The sequence below is a fragment of the Eptatretus burgeri genome, chromosome 4, assembly GCF_056783735.1.
Source record: "Eptatretus burgeri isolate ZD-2024b chromosome 4, Ebu_testis_v1, whole genome shotgun sequence".
NCBI lineage: Eukaryota > Metazoa > Chordata > Myxini > Myxiniformes > Myxinidae > Eptatretus > Eptatretus burgeri.
Window position 1 is genome coordinate 130895094 of NC_140964.1, and position 21847 is coordinate 130916940.

The following is a 21847-nucleotide window of genomic DNA, read 5'->3' on the forward strand; positions in this document are numbered from 1 at the left end:
GATCTGGTGAGGTGATCTGATTCGAGCAAATGCGCACCGAGGGCTTCAGGTCAGGACAGGTATGAGAGCATGCACCAGAGCAGTGCGTCGCTGCATCCACTTTCCTCCCGTACTCCAGGAGTTTCCGTCTGGCCATCCCCCTGGCAGATGCCTGGCCCATCCCCATCTCCTTGAGATGCTGATCAACCTGCTGTGCCCACGAGGCACGTAGTCATCCCATTGACCTCCTCCACTCACGAGGCTCCCTCGCTGAGAGAATCTTGTCAGCACAATCAGCATCAGAAAAATGAGCCACATGTCCATACAGATGCAACTGATGCTCACGGATTATGCAGGTAACAAATCTCATTTGAGTCTTTCTCAGCAACCACTCATTGGACACAAAGTCCAACCAGTGATAGCTCAGGATTCTCTGAAGAGACCTGTAACCAAAGGAATTAAGTCTCCATCTCAGATCACTTGTCAGAGTCCAAATCTCACATCCATAGAGCAAGACTGGAAGTACCAAGGACATGAAGAAACAGTCTTTCGTCCTCCCGCGCAGGTACTGGCAGCACCACACCCCATGATCCAGTGAATCCATGAGTCCCAAGGCCTGACCCAGATGTCTGTTGACCTCTGGCTCACATCCAGCAAAGACTTGAATATCACTGCCAAGGTCTGAATCTCTCCGTGACCTCAACATCCTCGCCACAAACAGGCACAAGACGCGATAGCAGCACCAAAACGTCATTGAAAGCCTGGATCTTAGTTTTGACCGAGGAAACCCGTAATCCAAGTGGCTCTGACTCCTCATTCAGCACCTCGAGGGCCCACAAACGGATATCTCTAGTCTCCGCAAAGATGAACCCTATCGAAAATTATCCGAGCAAAGACCCTGCCGGGCACGAAGAGCAGCATCACCCCTCGGTAGTTGTTGTAGTTTTGGCGATCACCCTTCCCTGACGAGAGAGGGACACAAGGCCCCTCTTCCAGTCAGTTGGGATGATGCCTTTGTTCCAGGCAGAGCACAGAACAACATGCAATGACATGAGTACAGCATTGCCACCAGCCTTGAGAAGTTATGCATGGATGCCACAGATCACAGGAGCTTTACCCCATTTCAACTGGTTCACCACAGCCTGGGTTTCCACAAACGAAGGTGGACCACAGGTGATTGGAGAGTCAGCAATAGGGATAATAATACCCCTGACATCCAACTCGACAACTGGTGGATCAGCCTGATGCAGCCGCTCAAAGTAGCCGGCCCAGCGGGCATTCACTTCGGACTCCTCTGTCAAGAGCCTGCTTCCCTCTGCTCCAACTGCAGTACAATCAGGGACCAGCTTTGAGGAATGCAAATGCGCAAACTCCTCTGTAAGCAGAACGAGAATCACTTGACCACATGTCAGGTATGGGAGCATGCGCCAGAGCAGCACGTCGCTGCGTCCACTTTCCGCCGGTACTCCAGGGTCCTCCGTCTGGCCATCCCCGAGGCAGATGCCTGGCCCATCCCCATCTCCTTGAGATGCCAATCAACCTGCTGCAACCATGAGGCATGTGGTTGGCCCGTTTTCCTCCTCCACTCAGGAGACTCCCTTGCTGAGAGAATCTGGTGAGCACGATCAGCATCAGGAAAATGAGCCACATGTCCAAACAGCCGCAGCTGACGCTCACGGACTATGCAGGTAACAAATCTCATGTGAGTCTCTCTCAGCAACCGCTCATTGGACACAAAGTCTGACCAGCGAAAGCCAAGGATTCTCTGAAGAGACATGGTACCAAAGTAATTTTAGTCTCTGTCTCAGATCCTTGGTCAGAGTCCAAGTCTCCCATCAATAGAGCAAGACTGGAAGCACCAAGGACCTGAAAACTTGGACTTTCATCCTCCTGCACAAGACCAGCAGCTGCATGCCCCATTATCCAGGGAATCCATAACTCCCCAGGCCCGACCCAGACGTCTATTGACCTCTGACTCACAGCCAGCAGAGACATGAATATCACTGCCAATGTAATTGAATCTCTCCACGACCTCAACATGCTCACCACAAACAGGCACAGACAGGACAGTAGCATCCAAGATGTCATTGAAAGCCTGGATCTTAGTTTTTGACCCAGGAAACCCATAATCCCAGCGGCTCCGACTCCTCATTCAGCACCTCGAGGGCCCCCAAAAGGATATCTAAAGTCTCCGCAAGGATAACTGCATCATCTGCGACATCAAGGTCAGAGAATCTGACATTCCCAAACGATGCACCACAGCTTGATCTCTCCGACATCCTCCCGAGAATCCAGTCCATACAAGTGCTGAAAAGTGTGGGGGGCAGTGCACACCCCTGACGAACTCCAGTAACAACTGGAAATAAGTCAGAGATGGTACCACCACATCTCACAGCACTCTCAGTACCAGAGTAGAGTTCAGACATCAGATTGATCAGTTTTGGTGGCACCCCACGAAGCCCAATAATCCTCCAGAGGGCATCCCGATTCACTTAATCGAACGCTTCATGGAGATCAACATAGGCTGCAAGCAGCCCCTGCCGAAACTCTCATCTGCGTTCTGTGAGGACCCGAAGAGCAAGGATACGGTCAATCGTTGACCTCTTTGGACAACAAGGCCCCTCTTCCAATCAGTTGGGATGATGCCTGTGTTCCAGGCAGAGCACAGACCTGCATGCAATGACACGAGTGCAGCATTTCCACCAGCCTTGAGCAGTTCAACATGGATGCCACAGATTCCTGGAGCTTTATCCCATTTCAACCGGTTCACCGTGGCCAGCCTGTGTTTCCACAAGCGAAGGTGGACCACAATTGATTGGAGGGGAAGCAACAGGGATTGTAACACCCCTGACGTCCAACTCGACAGATGGTGGATCAGCCTGGTACAACTGCTCAAAATAACCGGCACAGCGGGCATTCACTTCAGACTCCTCTGTCAAGAGCCTACCACCCTCTGCTCTAACTGCAGGACACAGAGGAATGGGCTTGGATGAATGCAATGCACGAATTCACCTGGAAGCAGGACGAGAATCACTTGACCACAAGTGAGGCTCTCCCCTCTCTCAGATTCCTTGCACATAGGCCTCCTTGTCCACCGTTAATGCACATACAGTTTTACACCTCAGCTCCCTGAACAGCTCAGCTCTGCCATTCAGCCTGGCCCTGCGACTCTGGTCAATGGTATCCAGTGTCCTATGAGAGAGAAAATTCTTCTTTGCCCTTCGTTGAATTCCAAGACATCCACCAGCAACATCAAGGACGGTGGTCTTGAAGGCACTCCACAACTCTTCAGGACATCTCAAAGCACGCAGACCCCCCAAAACTCCACTCAGCTTGTTCGCAAACTCCTCAGCTACCCTCTCGTCCTTGAGCTTGCCAACATTCAGCCTCGGCTAGGATGGTACCATTCTCCTGGATTGAAGGTGCAACTTCAGAGTTGCCACAACAAGCCGGTGGTCAGTATTGAGGAACTGAGCACTCTGGAAGACCGAGCAATTCTGGGTCATCCTCCAGCGACCATCAATGAGGACATGATCAATCTCCTTTGCCACACCGCCAGCGTTGGAATACCAAGTCCAGCAATGGGCGTGTGTGCTGAATCCTGAACCAGCCACCCTCAGTCCATGACTTCATGCAATGTCAAGGAACTTAGTGCCATTCAGGTTCATAGTTCTTGACCCATGGGGACCAACGCATGTCTCATAACCATCCCTATCAGTTCCAGTCGATGCATTGAAATCCCCCAAGTCTAGAAGTGTATCTCATCTGGGGCACTGATCAACCACCAACTCGAGCGTGGCATGGAATGCATCCTTCACGGTGAGATCACTCGCCTTCGTCAGAGCATAAACGGAGACCAGGGAAATGACACCGAAGTAGTGACAATCCTGACTCTTATAATACGCTCGTTAACCGGTGTAACCTCAATTATCATTGGGGTCAGCTTATTGGACACAGCTCCAGCAACTCTTTGAGTATGGTAACCATCAGAGCGACCAGATCAATAGTAGATGTAACCACCCACCATGGCCTCGCCGCAATCAGGTCTCCGAAACTCAGAGAGTGCTGCAATACCGATGTCCAAACACTTGAGCTCAGATGATAACAGAGACAGGTGATCATCCTCTCTTCTGGAGAGGACATTCCAGGCACCCACCCGAAGGGACCACCTCAGGTTAACCCAAGGAGACCGCTGTCTGGTGGATGACACCTCAGCACTTCTTCGACACACACTCTCCCGCAATCTGACATGGGAATGTTACCCCATGGTTTCCCTCCTATCATCAACGATTGGGAGTCGCGAAGGCTTTGCCCCAATCCCGTCATCTGGTGAGTTGTCCTGTGAAGGGAAGTTGCCAGGAGGTACTCCCATGGAGTGGGTTTTCACATTTCGTTGCGTTTTTTGTGTTTTGTGGAATGAAGGGTTTTACGGTGGCCGGAATGCAAATCCTGCCACTAACCTCTGAATAAGAAGGAACACAACTCGAGGAGGACGTCCGCAGACACAGTTGTCCACGAGATATGGATGGCCATTGCCTCACAAGGAGCTCCTCCGCCCTTTGACAGGTTTTGTTTTTAAATCCTGCTGGGTGTCCATATCAAAACACCCTCCTTACCAAAAACACGTGGTGGGCGAGACGGTTTTGTCGCCGACAACCGACCATGGATCAGGGTAGTACAGGTTTCCATGATACCTGTGGCAATTCACAGATCTAATCTGGCCTGACCTGACCTGACGACCTGACCTGCAGCAAGTTCCTTCCTTAATGTCACCCCTTTCTCTTGATGCAATGCTGTCCTTTACCCAGATTGCTACTCCTCCTTCTCTTCTCTCCTTCCTATCAAACTGATACAACTTGGAGCCTTCTTATCCTGTCCTACAGTTACTCTCCTCCTTTAACCATGTCTCACTCACTGCAACTATATCATACTCCTCGCGATCTACTTTGGCTTCAAGCTCTTCCATATTATTTAAACTTCTGGCATTGGGATAGAATATATTTAACTTTTCCCTTCCTGAAATTCGATTTTCCTGCCTGGCCTTACTTTTTACAATGACTTCATCCGTTCCTTCCTTAATCCCTTCTCCACCCTCCACTGACCTAAAAAAAAAAGGCTGAATTCCTTCCTCAATGATTCCCACTGCTTCTGAAAAGGAAAACCTTTTTCCTGACACCATTCTTCCAGCCATCGATTGACGTCTTTTGCTCTGTTCATAATTTTATATTGTTTCCTAATCTTGGGAGAATCCTAGAAAACATGACCTCACAACCCTTTACTTTCAGCCGTTTACCCAATATCCTGTATCGATGATTCAAAACCTCTGAGTAAACTTTCCCGATATCATTCGCACCAAGGTGACCACAACCAACTTCTTCCTGCAATGATGCGACACAACATCGTTTCCATTCCTTCAATGTCCCGACCTCCTGGTCCGACAAAACTACACAGAATTCTATATCTACAATCTTTCCTGCAGAATGAAGAATCTACATATTTATTAATCTCATCACTCACAAAAACTGTCTCCCATACCTCATGTCCACCAATTTATATTTCGGCACGGACACCACTGCCTGCACCCGCTGCACCTCCACCACTGCCTGCACAAGCTGCACCTCCACCACTGCCTGCACCAGCTGCACCAACGCCACTGCCGGCACTTGGTGCACCTCCACCACTGCCTGCATCCGCTGCATCTCTGCCACTGCTTGCACCAGGTGCACCTCCACCACTGCCTGCACCAGCTGCACCTCCGCCACTGCCTGCATCTGGTGCACCTCCACCACTGCCTGCACCAGCTACACCTCCGCCACTGCCTGCACCCGCTGCATCTCCAACACTGCCTCCACCCGGTGCACCTCCACCACTGACCTCGCTGCACCACCTCCACCACTGACCTCGCTGCACCACCTCCACCTTGTACACATCATTTGTTTGTCCCTCCAATCTTCATGACGTCGATGATTGAACAACAGCACGAAAGGTGATTGCAAAGAGGTATCACTCGTCCACAATGAATGGGAGTGGTAAAATGGCCGATCTGTGGCTTCAATCGTTCATACGACACCAATTGGCCAATGAGTCGTCAACTTGCATCGTGGAGATCAGTGAATAAAAGGACAACAAAGGTGATAACAAGGAGGAAGAAGAATCAGTTTCGTTCAAAGGAAGAAGAATCAATTCCGTTCAGAGGAAGAAGAATCATTTTCGTTCAGAGGAAGAAGAATCGTTTTCATTCAGAGGAAGAAGAAGAACTTCCGGGTGATCTTCGTGTAAACTTGTGTTGTTCCTGCAACTCAGGTCCTCGTGGTGCTGGTGGAACTGATCTGAAGAGGTATTTTCAGAATTATTATTTCATTATCACAAAGATGTAAAACGGGAATTTAAATATAAAATAATTTTCTGTTCCTCGATGCCGGAAATGAAGGGAAGTTAAAGGAGTTTTTATCCAATGTATGTTGAGGTGTTTGGTTGTTGATTTAATGAGGTGTTTTTCACTCGTTTTGTTTTATTCACCACATTGTTTAACAATCACATCATCACGAAACTTCGTACAACGATAATTAAACCTCATTGTTCCTTTTAACTACAAAACCACCAGAAACCTTTTATAATAAACTTGTTTATCCAATTTTATCTCCTTACGACGAGGTGTAACGAGGGTACGAGGTTCGATTACCTCCTTTACCTGTTCCGTGGGATATTTAACCTTCATAACCTGAATGGAGATGAAAACCTGATTCATGATCCAAAAACTCAACAACATCGTGAGGGTCTAAAATATAACATTCCTCGTGAACCTTCCACGGGCATCACGTGTCAGGGCACTTGGACTCCACAGGGAAATTATTCGGGAATTCTATAACTCACAGGGAATATGGGGCACCGTCCCTTCTTCGTGTGTGTGTGTGTGTGTGTGTGTGTGTGTGTGTGTGTGTGTGTGTGTGTGTGTGTGTGTGTGTGTGTGTGTGTCTGTGTCTATCTGTGCCTGTGTCTGTGTGTGTCTATCTGTGCCTGTGTCTGTGTGTGTCTATCTGTGCCTGTGTCTGTGTCTGTATCGTCTGTGTCTGTGTGTGTTTCTCTGTCTTTGTCTGTCTGTGTCTCTGTCTGTTTCTGCGTCTACCTGTGTCTGTGTGTCTGTGTCTGTGTGTGTGTTTATGTGTGACTGTGTCTGTCTGTGTGTCTGTATTTGTATGTCTGTGTGTGTGTCTGTGTCTTTGTCTGTCTGTGTGTGTGTCCATCTGTGTCTGTTTGTGTCTTGTGTCTGTGCCTCGGTGTCTGTGTCTGTGTCCCTTTTGAAGAAAATAACATGGATAACCGTTCCTTTGTTAACATGAGCCTTGTGTCCCTGACAGGTCACCGTTGGAATGGACACCTTCTTGGAATGGCTCCAATCACAAGGTCTGAGAGCAGAAACAGCCCAAGCAGTGATCAATGTACTTGGAATTGAGAATCACAAGGTTCTTCGAGCTTGTACAGACTCCGATTCTTTGCGAACAGAGCTCCTCTCTCTCGCCAAAGAGAAATTTAAATTTGCAATGTATGCTGACTTCTGTAAATTTGTGAATTCGTTTTTGAAGCCGCAGGTTGTCCAACTTGCAGGCTCTTCTCTGTTGGGAAGTCTGTTCATCAACTTGGAGAATGTTACTCGAGAACTTTCCAGTTTCTCCCAAAAGTTTATTGGATTCCAAAATGAGCAACTGGAAAATGTTCCTGCTTTCCGGGGAATCGTTTTCAGTGATGTCTGCAACCTCCACTATCAGGATTATGGATTAACACCCAAGTCTGGTATGTCACCATTTCATACACCCTCATATGTCAAGAAATACGTCAATGATGAACCATTCATGTTGTTTTTTTGTAACTTATGGAATCTCTTTTGGAACAATTTATGTTGTTGAAGACTTTTTAATTCTCGATTGACAAAGTCAATGTTTTTTCTTCTAAATCACATTAAATTCCAAAGTGTTCCATGTTTAACATCACCTTTTAAGTTATCCATCCATTGCGACTGCACTCTGTGCAGAGCATTGGTGCTGACTCAGCAGTCTCCTTGGCTGTTGGACACAATCCTGGATGGGTCGCCACTCCAATACAGTGGACGAGCATGCTGGAACTCATTTTGCCAACCTCGGAAGAATAACAATCAGAGTCAACCCCACCTGGTTTTAATTCAACAACCAAGTGGGATTTGAACTCAGGATTCCGGGATTCCAAGCCCACTACCCCAACCATAAAGCCAACCCCAGACATCATTTAAGTTATCCGCATGCAGGACGTAGTTTGTTTACCTCTACCTATTGTATCGGCATGGACATTATGAGGGACATCGAAAGGAATCTGTTAAACAGAAAATGTCGAGGCAGTAAGATGCAGCCTGGATTGAAAGATCTATCAGGATGGAGCGGAGGCCTCAGATGTTTGAGGTACACACAGTGAGGGACAGGGTCGAAGGTGTTGGGAGAGTGGGAGGCTTTGAGCGTGAGACCTGGTGGTGGGGGGAGTGGTATGTTGAGAAGGTGCAGGTGGGGGGGGGGCATGGAATGAGTGTAATGTGGGAGGGGTGAGATGGGTAACCTGAGAGGGGCAGTTCTCGTGGGTTGATGAGGATTGGGTGAGGGAGACATGTGGAAGGATGTGGGCTTGTCGTTGATGTTTGGGAGGGCACTGACACACAGTGGTTTTACGCTTCAAAATGAAGTGAATGAGATTTGCTTGTTGTGTGCAGACAACCTCTACACACACCCTCTGCACACACCTTCCCATGATTCCCATATTTAACTTTCTGAGATGAACATTATGGGATGGGTGAATGGAATTTTTGTTCTGGGCATGGAGGAAGGTCGAGCTGAAGTAACTGGAGGATGGATGGCAGGACGAGCAGTTCCGTGAGAGACAGTTTTACAAAATATGCCTTTGTGAAGAAGACGATGAAGAAAAATTATTCTTGATGAACAAGAACACGTGGGGTGCTGATGCCAGAGAAACAAGGGAAAATGATCATTTCAATCCGTTTTCAAAAGCTTTTGAAGGAAAAAACGCTTTCTTCAATGGGCGTAACGCTTGAGGATTGTGGGGGGTGGGGAGAGTAATGGGGCTGTTTATCTAATTGTTACAGAGGTGGGGGTGGGGTCCAATCGAGTCCTTGAGCACAAGGAGTAGTCACGACATTTCATTGGATGCTATTTTGTATGAATTTCACACCATCAAGGGAGTCAAGAATTGGAGAAGATAACAATTGTGAGTGGAAAAATAGAGAAAGAGCTGCAGTTGATTGATTGATTGCATACTCTGCCTGAAGGCAGGTCCTTGGTTGTGTGTCTGTGTCTGTGTCTGTGTCTGAAGGATGATTGGCAAGGCTGATACTGGGTGGTTTGCCATTACCTTTCCATCTCTTCATTTATTTTTGTGCAGTCAACTTTCCATTAATTACTGCACCACTGAAAACGTGCATACAGTGATTGTAATCCTTCATTATTTTCTATTTTCATTCAATCTCTCATCTTTCATGGTTTCCCTTTTCTCGCAGCTCGTTAATACATGTTTAGACACGATCATTCAAAAGCGTGGCGTCAACACCGCTCGGGATACTCGACAGTGCTCGATTCGGCCTTGCCAAGTTTCGAAGCAACTGTTTTGGAGTTTTCCAATTTCCATATCCAACTGATTGTGTCTGTTTGTGTTTGTTTGGTCATGATTTCCACATCCAACTCGAGAGTATTCATAGAATATGTATCATGTACAGTCTTGAGAAGAACTTGGTTCGAGCCAACTCTTTTTTTTTTTTTGAAGATTTTTTTTCTTCTTCTTTGATCCAATATGGCTGCCAGACCACATGACCAATGACATCATGTTTATCAAACCGCATTTCCTTTGGGTCATTGATCAATTTTTTTTTAATTTTGCATTGATCGGTGAAGGAGTTTCTCCTACGACGATTTTCAAACATTTTCCCTTTGATCCAATGTGGCTGCCAGATCACGTGATACATGTTGGTCGTTTTTATGAAAGTCCTGTGTAAATTTCAAGTCGTATGATGAAAATTGAGGATTTCAGAAATTTGGCCCATGTTGACCTCAAAAATTGTTTGTGGTTGAATTCATTGACCTGAAATATAAATGCTCTTCAAATTTCAAGTCAATACCAGGTAGAGGGAAGGAGAAATACCAGGTACAAATTTACCAAGAGGAAGAGACTTTTAACCTCGGCATTGCCCAGATATAAAAAAAAATTAATTAGTCATCGAATCAATCATTGCACTTGTTGAAGTATGATGTTGTAATGAAGGTAACAATGACATAATCATTAACATACCTTAATTCCCCATTGGGACGAATTGACAATGAGCCATGCTTCAATTTTTTCCATGGATCCGTTTCGGAGATATAGAGGTGCAAAGTTTTTCGGTTTTTTCAAGAGATGGCACCTTTACGATGCTTCTTCTGACATCACATTTATCATTGTAAATTTCCACAGGAGGAGGTGCATCTTTGGTCAAAATTTCATGTCAATCGGATCAACAGTTGCAGAGAAATATTTTTTTCATACTGACCGGATCAAGCGTTGCATTTGTCAAATTCTGACATCATAATGAAGTCACCGATGACATCATCATTGACATCTTATTCCACAGGGGGAGTACTTGACAATAATGAGCCATGTTCAATTTTTTCCATCAAGCGTTTGAGATATAAAGGTGCAAAGTACTTCGGTTTTTTTCCAAGATGGCATCTGTACCATGTCACCGATGATGTCATTCTTATCGTTCTAAACTCCCACAGGAGGAGCTACACCTATGGTCAAAATTCTGTGTCAATTTGAACAACACTTGCAAAGAAAAAAAAATTTCATAACTCATCTAATCAATGTTATACTTGTTGAATTATGACACAATAATGAAGAGAGCGATGACATCATCATTAACACATCTTATTCCCCTCTTGGAGTACTTGACAATGAGCCAGGTGTGAATGTTTTCCATGGAGTGGTTTCGGATGTATAGAGGTGCAAAGTTTTTCGGTTTTTCCAAGGTGGCGCCTATTCCGCATGACCTTCGATGTCATATTTATGACAAAAACATTCTACAGGATGAGTAACAGCAATTTGGAAAATTTCATGTCAATCAGATTGAGTGTTGCTGAGAAAATGAATTTTTAAAATGCAAACATGTACATACGGCACACGTACGTGACTGATTGCTTTACCCCCCTTTTCGCTTTGTGAGCGCAGAGTAGAAACCTCACCTCAGTTCACCAAGTTGGTTTCAGACCAGGTCACTCCACCTTGGACATGCTGCTTCGTCTCACCCAGCAATGGATGCAGTCCCTCAATGGCAGCCAAGAGATCAGAGCTGTCTCTCGAAACATATCTCAAGTTTTCATACAGTCTAAAATCCTGCCTTACTCAACTCTCTGCCTCTGGCATCCAAGGCCAATTGCACACATGGCTTTCCAGGTAGAGAGAATAACCAGGTAGAGAGACCAAGGAGTCAGGGACTCACTGTGGGAGAAAGGATTCTGTGAAATGGATGATGTCTGGTTCATTGGCAGTGGCCTGGATTGAGAGATCCATCATTTAGAGCAGAGACCTTGGATGTTTGAGGTCCACCAAGTTAAGGACAAGGGAGGTTGCATTGGAAGGGTGCATGGCTGGGGCGCAGGGGCATTGCAGGTGCAAGGTTTGAGGAAGGCTTTGTGGGGATGGGTTAATGTGCAAGGTCTGAGTTGGTCAGGTGCAGGGGAAGCATTGAGAGGGGAGGGTGAGGAGGAATGCAGGAAGAAGGGACATGAAGTGGAGGAATACTGATTCCAAATTCCCAAATTGGACAACAAAGATATTCTTAAGAATAAGAAGAGGAATAAATGATGGTGAAGGTTGGGTTTTCTTCATGAAAAATAAGGAAAGTGAAGCATTTTAAAATGCTTTTAAAGGAAGAAGCATCTTGTATATTATTTCCGAGTTTGTGGTTTCGTTTCGCGCTATCTTCGACTTTGTTCTGCGCTCAAGTAACGTGATATTCGGCTTACATTATCTCAAAGACCATTTGAGGTGCATGGTACAAAAAAAGTAAATAAAATTGTTTTGAAACAGTGAAATCGAATTCCACTTACTGCATGAAAGTAAAATTACTACTGATGCTCTGCATCAGTTCCTTTCTCAAACACACCCACCCCAACATGTCGCGCAGAGTGCGGGTTATGCTAGTTTTCATTCAATGAAGAGTTTGAATTGATGGAGAAAAGGGGGGAAAAAGAATGGAGAACAAAAAGTACAGGCAGAAGGAAATTCAAATGTGATGAGATTTCTATTGAGTGGAATTTTTTTTTGTTTTGTTTTTTTTCTTTTGAATCGAGCAGAAGAAATCGGATAATTTTTCGGTTGAAATAAAATATTTAGCAAGAAAAAGCAAAACAAGGAATCCAGAGACAAAACAGACACAACATTTTACAGTCCCCTGCGAAAGTCTGACATGATCAAGACAAAAAACGAATTTAACAAATACAGCACAAGAAGGAACGAATTAACACAGACAAGACGTGATTTTTGAAACGACGTAATCTGCCATAGATTATTCGCACGCATCCGCAGAAATCCCTTGTGACAACGGTCACCGGACAGCCTGGATTCCTTTTCATGCCTGCCAAATAAGTATTGTACCATGAAAGAACATACCAACTTTTTGAAGAAGCCGACAATACTTGGAAATTTATCTGTGAGAAAGGGGTGCAACTCTGCACAACAAAAGATTAACAGAAACTCTCTGAGCAACTCGATACTTTACTTTCTGATCAAAAGTTAATATTTTGCAGCCCGTACCAGAAAAACTCTTGATGCGATGGGCCTATGAAAGACCTGAGGGTTTATGGACTTACTCATTTCTTCTCAAACCTTCATGCTTCTTATAGTCCAGCAGCATAGTCTGATATTTCAGATCAATTGTTCAAATTTGCATAAAAGCACAAATTGGTACACATGTAGAATAATGTATTCCGAACAATTCTAGATATGGAGCCACACGAGATTGTGCCTTGCTCAGCCAAAGCTGACCAAGGCAAAATCTCGAGTGGCTCCATATCCAGAATTGTTCAGAATACATTATTCTACATGTGTACCAATTTTGGTGCTTTTATGAAAAGTCGAACAATTGATTTGCTTTGCTGCAGTACTATTAACACTGATGGGTATATCAGATGTGGGGCATGCCGATGCACAGGGAAAGTTAAAGTGATTATATTGATGTAAAATCATGTTTTTGAGAAAGGTGGGAATTGTGTGGTCTTTGAGTGCCATTTTGTCCATACATATATTCATACATACATATATAAATATGTATTGTTTGGTTCCGGGGCCACAAGTTATATGTGAAGGACATACAGTGGAGCACATACCTCCGCCATGCAATGCCTGATCCACGAGAACTTGTCAGACCCAGTATATTTTTGAAATGGCATGCAATATTTCGTTTTTGGCCCAATCTCATAATCGTAAAGAATCCTTCAAAAACGATCCTATCCGGATCCAGATTCAGATCTTCACCAAAATTGAACCAATTCTTCCTCATCACACACCCGTCACACACGAGTTTCGTTTGAATCCGTCCACAACTTTGAGATATTGTCCACAACACACACACACACACACACACACACACACACACACACACACACACACACACACACACACACACACACACACACGAAAATAACATTGTGCAGAGCAAGATACGAACAAAATCCACCCCCTCTCGAAAGGTTGCCATGGATACATTAAATTGTCCAATTTATTAAGATTAAAATTGAGAACCTCAATGAAAGCTCAGATCAATCAGATGAAAATTGATTATTTTTCAGATTGAAATTCGTGATTTTAGAAGTTTGACGTTGAGTTGTCCGTTTAACCTCAAAAAGTTAGTTTCCCAATTTAGTGACGCAATTGGCAAATACTGTTCAACTTTCAAGTCAATCAGATGAAAAATGACTGTTTTAGAAATCTGACCTCAAAATCAATCGGCTTCTCAGTTGAGACCACATCCAAAACTTGGTGGAGTTTCATGACGATTGTTTTGGAATTGTGACATGCTGGTGATTGACAAACAAACAAACAGGAGAAGACGTCGTGTATAGCACGTACTTGCAAAATACATGAAACAAATTTGACCTCAAAAATAATTGGTGGTTGAATTCAATGACCAAATGTGCAACTCCTCTTCAAATTTCAAGTGAATCTGATGTAAATTGAGGATTTTAGAAATTCCATGTTAGTTCTTGACCTTTGGCCTATGTTTACCTTTCTACCTCAAAAACAATGGGCTTCTTCCTTATGAATATCTCTTCCATGTGGTGAAGGATCGTGAAGATCGGTTTAAAATTGTGACCTGTAGGCGACAAATGGACAGAACAAGAAGACGTCATGCAGAGCATGATACTTGCAAAATCCACAAAACAAATATGACCTGAAAAATAATTGGTGGTTTAATGCAATGACCAAATATGCAACTCCTCTTCAAATTTCAAGTGAATTGGATGAAAATTGACAATTTTAGAAATTCGGCCGATGTTGACCTCAAAAATAATTGATGGTTCAATTCAGTAACCTGATATGCAAATTCTCTTCAAATTTCAAGTCAATGGGTTGAAAATGGAGGTTTCAGAAATTTCAGCTTTGTTGACCTTTGGCCTCTTGACCCTTGTGGTCGACGTTGGCCTCAAAATAAATGGTGGTTGAATGCAAATCCTGTTCAACTTTCAAGTTAATGAGATGAAAAATGACGATTTTCGAAATTTGACCTCAAAATGACCTTTGATCTCAAAATCAATAGCCTTCTCAATTGAGACTACCCAGGCAATTGCTAAAGTTTCATGACGATCAGTTTAGAATTTTGACGTGGAGGCGATTGACAGACAAACAAGACAGACAGAATAGCAAAATTGACTATTCAATATACTTGAAAAATCTTCCCTTCTGCAAGTAACAAACAGACAGACAGACAGACAAGCCGGTAGGCGACAAGGGATTCGCTAGGATTGAAGCGCTGGATACGATGCTTTTCATTCTGACTGATCCACCGACGAAGATTCATTGCTCAGACGTATTGGTTCACATTCAATTGTTCCTCTGCCTGGCAAGATTTTTCCTGTTGCGTATTTTGCCAACTAACACTCATAAAAAATGACAGTAAATAGACACCCTATTTTTGAAGGACAACCATTTGAAAAAGAATTGGTTTGCTGGTTTGTGCTGTGGAGCCTCGCGTTGTACACACACACACACACACACACACACACACACACACACACACACACACACACACACACACACACACACACACGCACACACACACACACACACACACACACACACACACACACACACACACGGAAAACCTGATAAACTTCTCTCAATGCTCTTGTTTGACCACACCTCCTGAGCCACACAATATTTTTCATAAGCCACGCCGACTTTCCTACGCCACTCCCACTTTAAATAATAAATAATTATTTACCCACACACTACCTCCAATTATTTATTTATTTATTTACCAAAAACGATTCCACGACCCACACACTGCCTCCAATTATTTATTTGTTTACCGTAAACGATTCCACGACCCACACACTACCTCCAATTATTTATTTATTTACCGTAAACGATTCCATGATCCACACACCACCTTTATTTATTTACCACAAACAATTCCACGACCCACACCCCGCCTCCAATTATTTTTCTATTTTCCGTAAACGATTCCATGATCCACACACCACCTTCAATAATTTATTTATTTACCAAAAACGATTCCACGACCCACACACCCACACACCAATTATAATTGGAGGTGGTGTGTGGGTCGTGGAATCGTTTTTGGTAAATAAATAAATTATTGAAGGTGGTGTGTGGATCATGGAATCGTTTACGGAAAATAGAAAAATAATTGGAGGCGGGGTGTGGGTCGTGGAATTGTTTGTGGTAAATAAATAAAGGTGGTGTGTGGATCATGGAATCGTTTACGGTAAATAAATAAATAATTGGAGGTAGTGTGTGGGTCGTGGAATCGTTTACGGTAAACAAATAAATAATTGGAGGCAGTGTGTGGGTCGTGGAATCGTTTTTGGTAAATAAATAAATAAATAATTGGAGGTGGTGTGTGGGTGGGGAAACGTTTACGCTAAATAAATAAGGCGGAGTGTGGGTCGTGGAATCGTTTTCGGTAAATAAATAAATAATTAAAGGTGGTTTGTGCGTCGTGGAATCGTTTTCGGAAAATAAATAAATAATTGGAGGTGGTGTGTGGGTGGGGAATCGCTTACGGTAAATAAATAAATAATTGGAGGTGGTGTGTGGGTGGGGAATCGTTTACGGTAAATAAATAAATAATTGGAGGTGGTGTGTGGGTGGGGAATCGTTTATGGTAAATAAATAAATAATTGGAGGTGGTGTGTCGGAAGGAGAATCCGAAATGGTAAATACATAAATAAAGAATTGGAGGTGGTGTGTGTGTGGTGGAATCATTTTCGGAAAATAAATAAATAATTAAAGGTGGTGTGTGGGTGGGGAATCGTTTTCAGTCAATAACTAAATAATTAAAGGTGGTGTGTGGATCATGGAATCGTTTTCAGTAAGTAAATAAATAATTGGAGGTGGTGTGTGGGTTGGGAATCGTTTTCAGTGAATAAATAAATAATTAAAGGTGGTGTGTGGGTCGTGGAATCGTTTTCGGTAAATAAATAAATAATTGGAGGTGGTGTGTGGGTGGGGAATTGTTTTCGGTAAATAATTGGAGGGGTGAGTGGGTGGGGAATCGTTTTTGGGAAATAAATAAATTATCGGTTTGCTGGTTTTTGCTGTGGAGCTTCGCGTTGCAGACACACACACACACACACACACACACACACACACGGAAAACCTGATAACCTTCTCTCAATGCTCTTGTTTGACCACACCTCCTGAGCCACTATTTTTCATAAGCCACGCCCACTTTCCTACACCACTCACACTTTTCATCAACCACGTCAGTTGGGTAAATATACTGATTCTGGCTCACTTTTCTCCACATGTAAGTGAATAGGGTATTTTCAACGATTCATATTTTTTTCCCTGAAAAAGTAAACCCCTTTTTATCCCAAGGTATATTTATTTGTCTCCCCATTTAACCTTGGGGCACTCTTCAAATGAACAAATTTTTATCTTATTGCATTGGTTAAGTAGTAAAGCAGCAATGTGATTTGTTAAAGGTGATTCTGAAGAAATATCTGAAACATGTAAGCCGAGGGGCACTCTTTTTCAAATAACCAATGCATATTGTTTAGCTCACTCATTGAACCTATAAAGATTTGTTCATTTTCAAATTCCTTCAATAGTTTAATTTTCTTTGCACAATAATCACCATCTAAAATATTTTAAAATAAAACATTTGAATCTTTATATTTTTTAAGATACTCCTTTTGTGCCATGATGAAATGAAAACTTCTCTTAATGCTCTTGTTTGACTACCTCCTGAGCCACATATCATTTTGAGATGATAGTAAATTGTTTTTTCATTGTTCAATTGATAACCATCAAAGTTTTCAGTCCATTCAAGGATATTTATTTTTTCTTTACATATTCGAACTTACGAGTTTTTAAATTGATTCGCTTATTTGTTTTATTTACCTTTGTTTTAGTTATTTTTTCAATAAGACTTATTTGATATTTTTCACATTCATTATCTTTTCCATTTATATACCAAGACAGATTTTTTTCCACTCTTTAGTTTGATTAATACTTGGTTTGACCATTTATATATTGTGAAAAAACACAGCGGAAGCCCTTAAAAACCCAAACCCATCTTCCCATCGTTAAAACACAATCTATTCTACACACTCTATCATACAATATCCATATGGTATAGAATCTATTCCATTATCTAAAATATATCTCTTATCATGAAAGGTTCCTAATGCCTTTTTATTTACTTCTTCACGATATATCTTATGTTTATAACTTCTTATTGTATTCATTTTCCTAGATTCTTCTTTCTTATTCATCAAACAATTATAATAAATTCTAAAAGTTATTGATTTCTTTACTACATATTTATTTATTCCCTTTAACCTCTTATCAATCTGATCACCATATTTATAAGCATATGCCTTTGCTCTCAATCCAATAAACTCACTCATTACTTTTCCACCCAACTCATCCTGAAACTTACCAATAACCTTTTCATTCTTTCTGGAAAATAACTCACTCTTCTTACTAAAATTACTTGTCATATACTCCAAAATTTTTCTTCATATCTTGATAAATATCATCAGTTTTTATATCTAGAATAAAACTATCAGTGTCCATATACAACAATGAAACATTTTCACCATACTCTTTCTTTAAGCCATTATACAAATAATCATAGATCAATATCTTTGATTCAAAAAAGTCCAATAACTCCACATTTGCATATTAAATATAAATGGCGAACTTGTAGAACGTGAAAATATCTTCCAGAATTTGTGGTCACTTTTTGTCTATCTTCTTTGGTTTTCATTTTACGACATGTCAAAAATGGGTGATTTTTAAACTTTGGGGGGGGCTCTGGGGCCTCACTGGGGTAAAATACAGACATCGCGTAAACATATTTGGAGTCCCCTCTTCAAGGCCTATCAGAATCTGTCATTAAATTTTTTCAACTCTCATTTGCATATTTGGCATATTTAATGAGGCGAATCGGCATCATTTTAATCATATAAATTATGCAACGATTTCGACGAAATTAACAACTTGACATTCCAATGGAACCTCGCAAATGTGTGCAAAAGTTTGAGGCTATCGTGTTATCTCTTCTGGAGAAGAAGATGTTTTTAGGTTTTGAAGAAAATCCAATATGGCCGCCATACCACGTGACCTACGTCATCAAAATTTTCAAAGTATAAACTTCAGGTGGAGAGTTATTAAATGGATAAGTTTCATTGAATTTCATCCAAGCGTTGTTTTTATTTTATGACATTTCAAAAATGGGTCATTTTCCAACTTTGGGGGGCGCTGGGGGCTCACTGGGGTCAAATACAGACATAGTATAAATATATTGGGAGTCCCCTGTTTATGTGCTATCTAAATTTGTCATTAAATTTTTTCAACTCTCATTTGCATATTTTGCATATTTAATGAGGCGAATCGGCATCATTTAAAATCATATTAATTATGTAACGATTTCGACCAAATTAACAAATTCACATTAGCATGGAACTTAGAAAATGTGTGCAAAAGATTGAGGCTGTCAAATTATCCCTTCTGGAGAAGAAGATGTTTTTAGGTTTTGGATAAAATCCAATATGGCCGCCATACCACGTGACCGACGTCATCAAAATTTTGAAAGTATAATCTTCAGGTGGAGAGTTATTAAATGGATAAGTTTCATTGAATTTTATCCAAGCGTTGTTTTTATTTTATGACATTTAAAAAATGGGTCATTTTCAACTTTGGGGGGCTCTGGGGGCTCACTGGGGTCAAATACAGACATAGTATAAATATATTGGGAGTCCCCTGTTTATGTGCTATCTAAATTTGTCATTAAATTTTTTCAACTCTCATTTGCATATTTTGCATATTTAATGAGGCGAATCGGCATCATTTTAAATCATATTAATTATGTAACGATTTCGACCAAATTAACAAATTCACATTAACATCGAACTTAGCAAATGTGTGCAAAAGATTGAGGCTGTCAGATTATCCCTTCTGGAGAAGAAGATGTTTTTAGGTTTTGGATAAAATCCAATATGGCCGCCATATCACGTGACCTACGTCATCAAATGTTTCATAGTATAAACTTCAGGTGGTGAGTAATAATCCTGTAAAGTTTAGTTGAATTTCATCCGACAGTTTTCCCTCCAGATCCGCCACAAAATCGGTCAGTAGAACATAAAAACGCCGTTAATAATAATAATAATAATAATACTAACGAATTCAATAGGGCTTCAGCCATGCTTGAAGCCCTAATAACTATTGGATAAAAACAATTATGGTGGATAATATGAGTTCTTCAATTTCCTTCAGTGGAAGGGCTTTTACTATACCTGGAAGAACATCAATTAAAGTATCTCTAACAAAAGTTTCACATCTCCTTCTGGTAATATATTCAAAACTAGAAAAAGCAATGAAACAAGAAAAAGTATCAAAAAATAAAAACCTTATGTATGAAGTTTTGGAGAGAAAAGATAAGACTATCTGTAATATGCAAGGAGAAATTTGTATTTTTTTCTACAACCCTAAAGATGTAAATCCTGATGAATTAAAGGATGTTAATATATCAGGTGAAATGACATTTCGTTCAATTGTAGTCAAGGATCATGTTAAAATCACCTTCAATGTAAAAAACATTGTAGTTTAATCTGTAAATGAAAAAAAAGTGTGTATATATATATGTATATGTATATATATATATATATATATATATATATATATATATATATATATATATATATATATATATATATATATATATATATATATATGTACATATATATCGATGGTAATGTTATTTCTACTGATTAAATATGAGTCAATATACAACTGAAGATTTTGAAGATTATGAGAGTCATTATGATACCGAGAGTTTGTGTTCAAACGACAGTTATGAGACTGAGAGTTTGTGTTCAAACGATAGTTCTGAAAGTAGTTTTATAGATGATTGTGAAAGTACCGAGATGATACCGAAGATGAATTTCAGTTTGAGTAAAGTTTTACTTTATAAATATGCTAGATTTTGAGCCTCTTGAATTCTCTGATTCTCCATATGACAAATTTGAGAATTGTCCTGCGTGTGAAAGACGGGGATTAAACACAGACTCAAAAGCCTATGAACAATGTATATTCTGTGATTATCTTCTAATTAATGATAATAAAAAATATAAAAAGGAAAATAATTATTTTAGATTTACACCAAAAATGAATAACTTTACAATATTGGTTTGAGAAATGAATGTAAAGTATGAGGGCGATCACACACCTTTCCTCACAAGGGAAGAAACTGTGCGTATTAGGGAAATGTTCAAAGGATTGTTGTGATATATTAATTATTCACGATTGTCATTTTCAGGGAAATATCAACACAAGATATTGCATAAATAAAATAATGGATTATCTTGAAATTAAACCCGAACTTAGGAGAAAATATAGAGTTTCTAAAAAAGCCAATAATAAATTAAATAACCTGTTTTCCAAATATATAAATGAATGATTATTGATTTGGGGCCATTTGGGGAAATAAGATAAAATTTAACAATCATAAAAATCTTACAAATTCATTAAGATGTCTCATCGTTGGTTCAAGTGGATGCGGAAAAACCTGCTTACTTTTGAAGATGCTCCTGACTTCCAACTTTTTAGATTATGATAATTTAATAATTTTCACAAAGTAGAGTTTTCAACCTAAGTATCAACTCCTCTCACATGGTTTTAATGCCTGTCTTCAAAAAGAAGATATAATCGGTTTATTTAAACTTCAAAAAAACCAAAATGATTATAACATTGAAGATATAATACAACTATTTTGTGATACACAGAGATGTAAAAAGAAATCAAAATTGATAACTTGTATTCTTAGTGATAATACAGATGATATACCTTCCCCCCAAGATTTGGATAAATCAAAAAAGAACCTTGTTATCTTTGATGAGATGAGGTTCATGAGAGAAACCAAACTGTACTACACAACGTGTACTTGTAATTGTATATATCTTCGTCAATCATACTTTCAACTTCCTCGTCGTTCAATAAAAAAAACAATGCTAATACTTTTATTTTATTCAAGTTAAATTCAATAGTTATAAACAATTTTTGGAGAGACAATTGTTCTACATTATGCAGTAAAAAATAATTTGGAGATTACATG

At 41.0% G+C, this 21847-nt stretch overlaps 1 protein-coding gene across 3 annotated transcripts in view; it reads left to right on the forward strand.

The window, feature by feature from the left end:
• The window catches only part of LOC147029124 (uncharacterized), a 121077-nt gene that overhangs the window by 48462 nt on the left and 50768 nt on the right, over positions 1–21847 (forward strand). For 2 of the 3 annotated variants that reach the window (XM_085876189.1, XM_085876188.1), the window contains one exon: positions 7338–7770. In XM_085876189.1, the coding sequence (XP_085732315.1) occupies positions 7338–7770 (433 nt within the window). Of the gene's footprint in view, positions 1–5918; positions 6317–7337; positions 7771–21847 lie in introns of those variants that run through there. The other variant, XM_085876190.1, reaches the window with a different exon arrangement.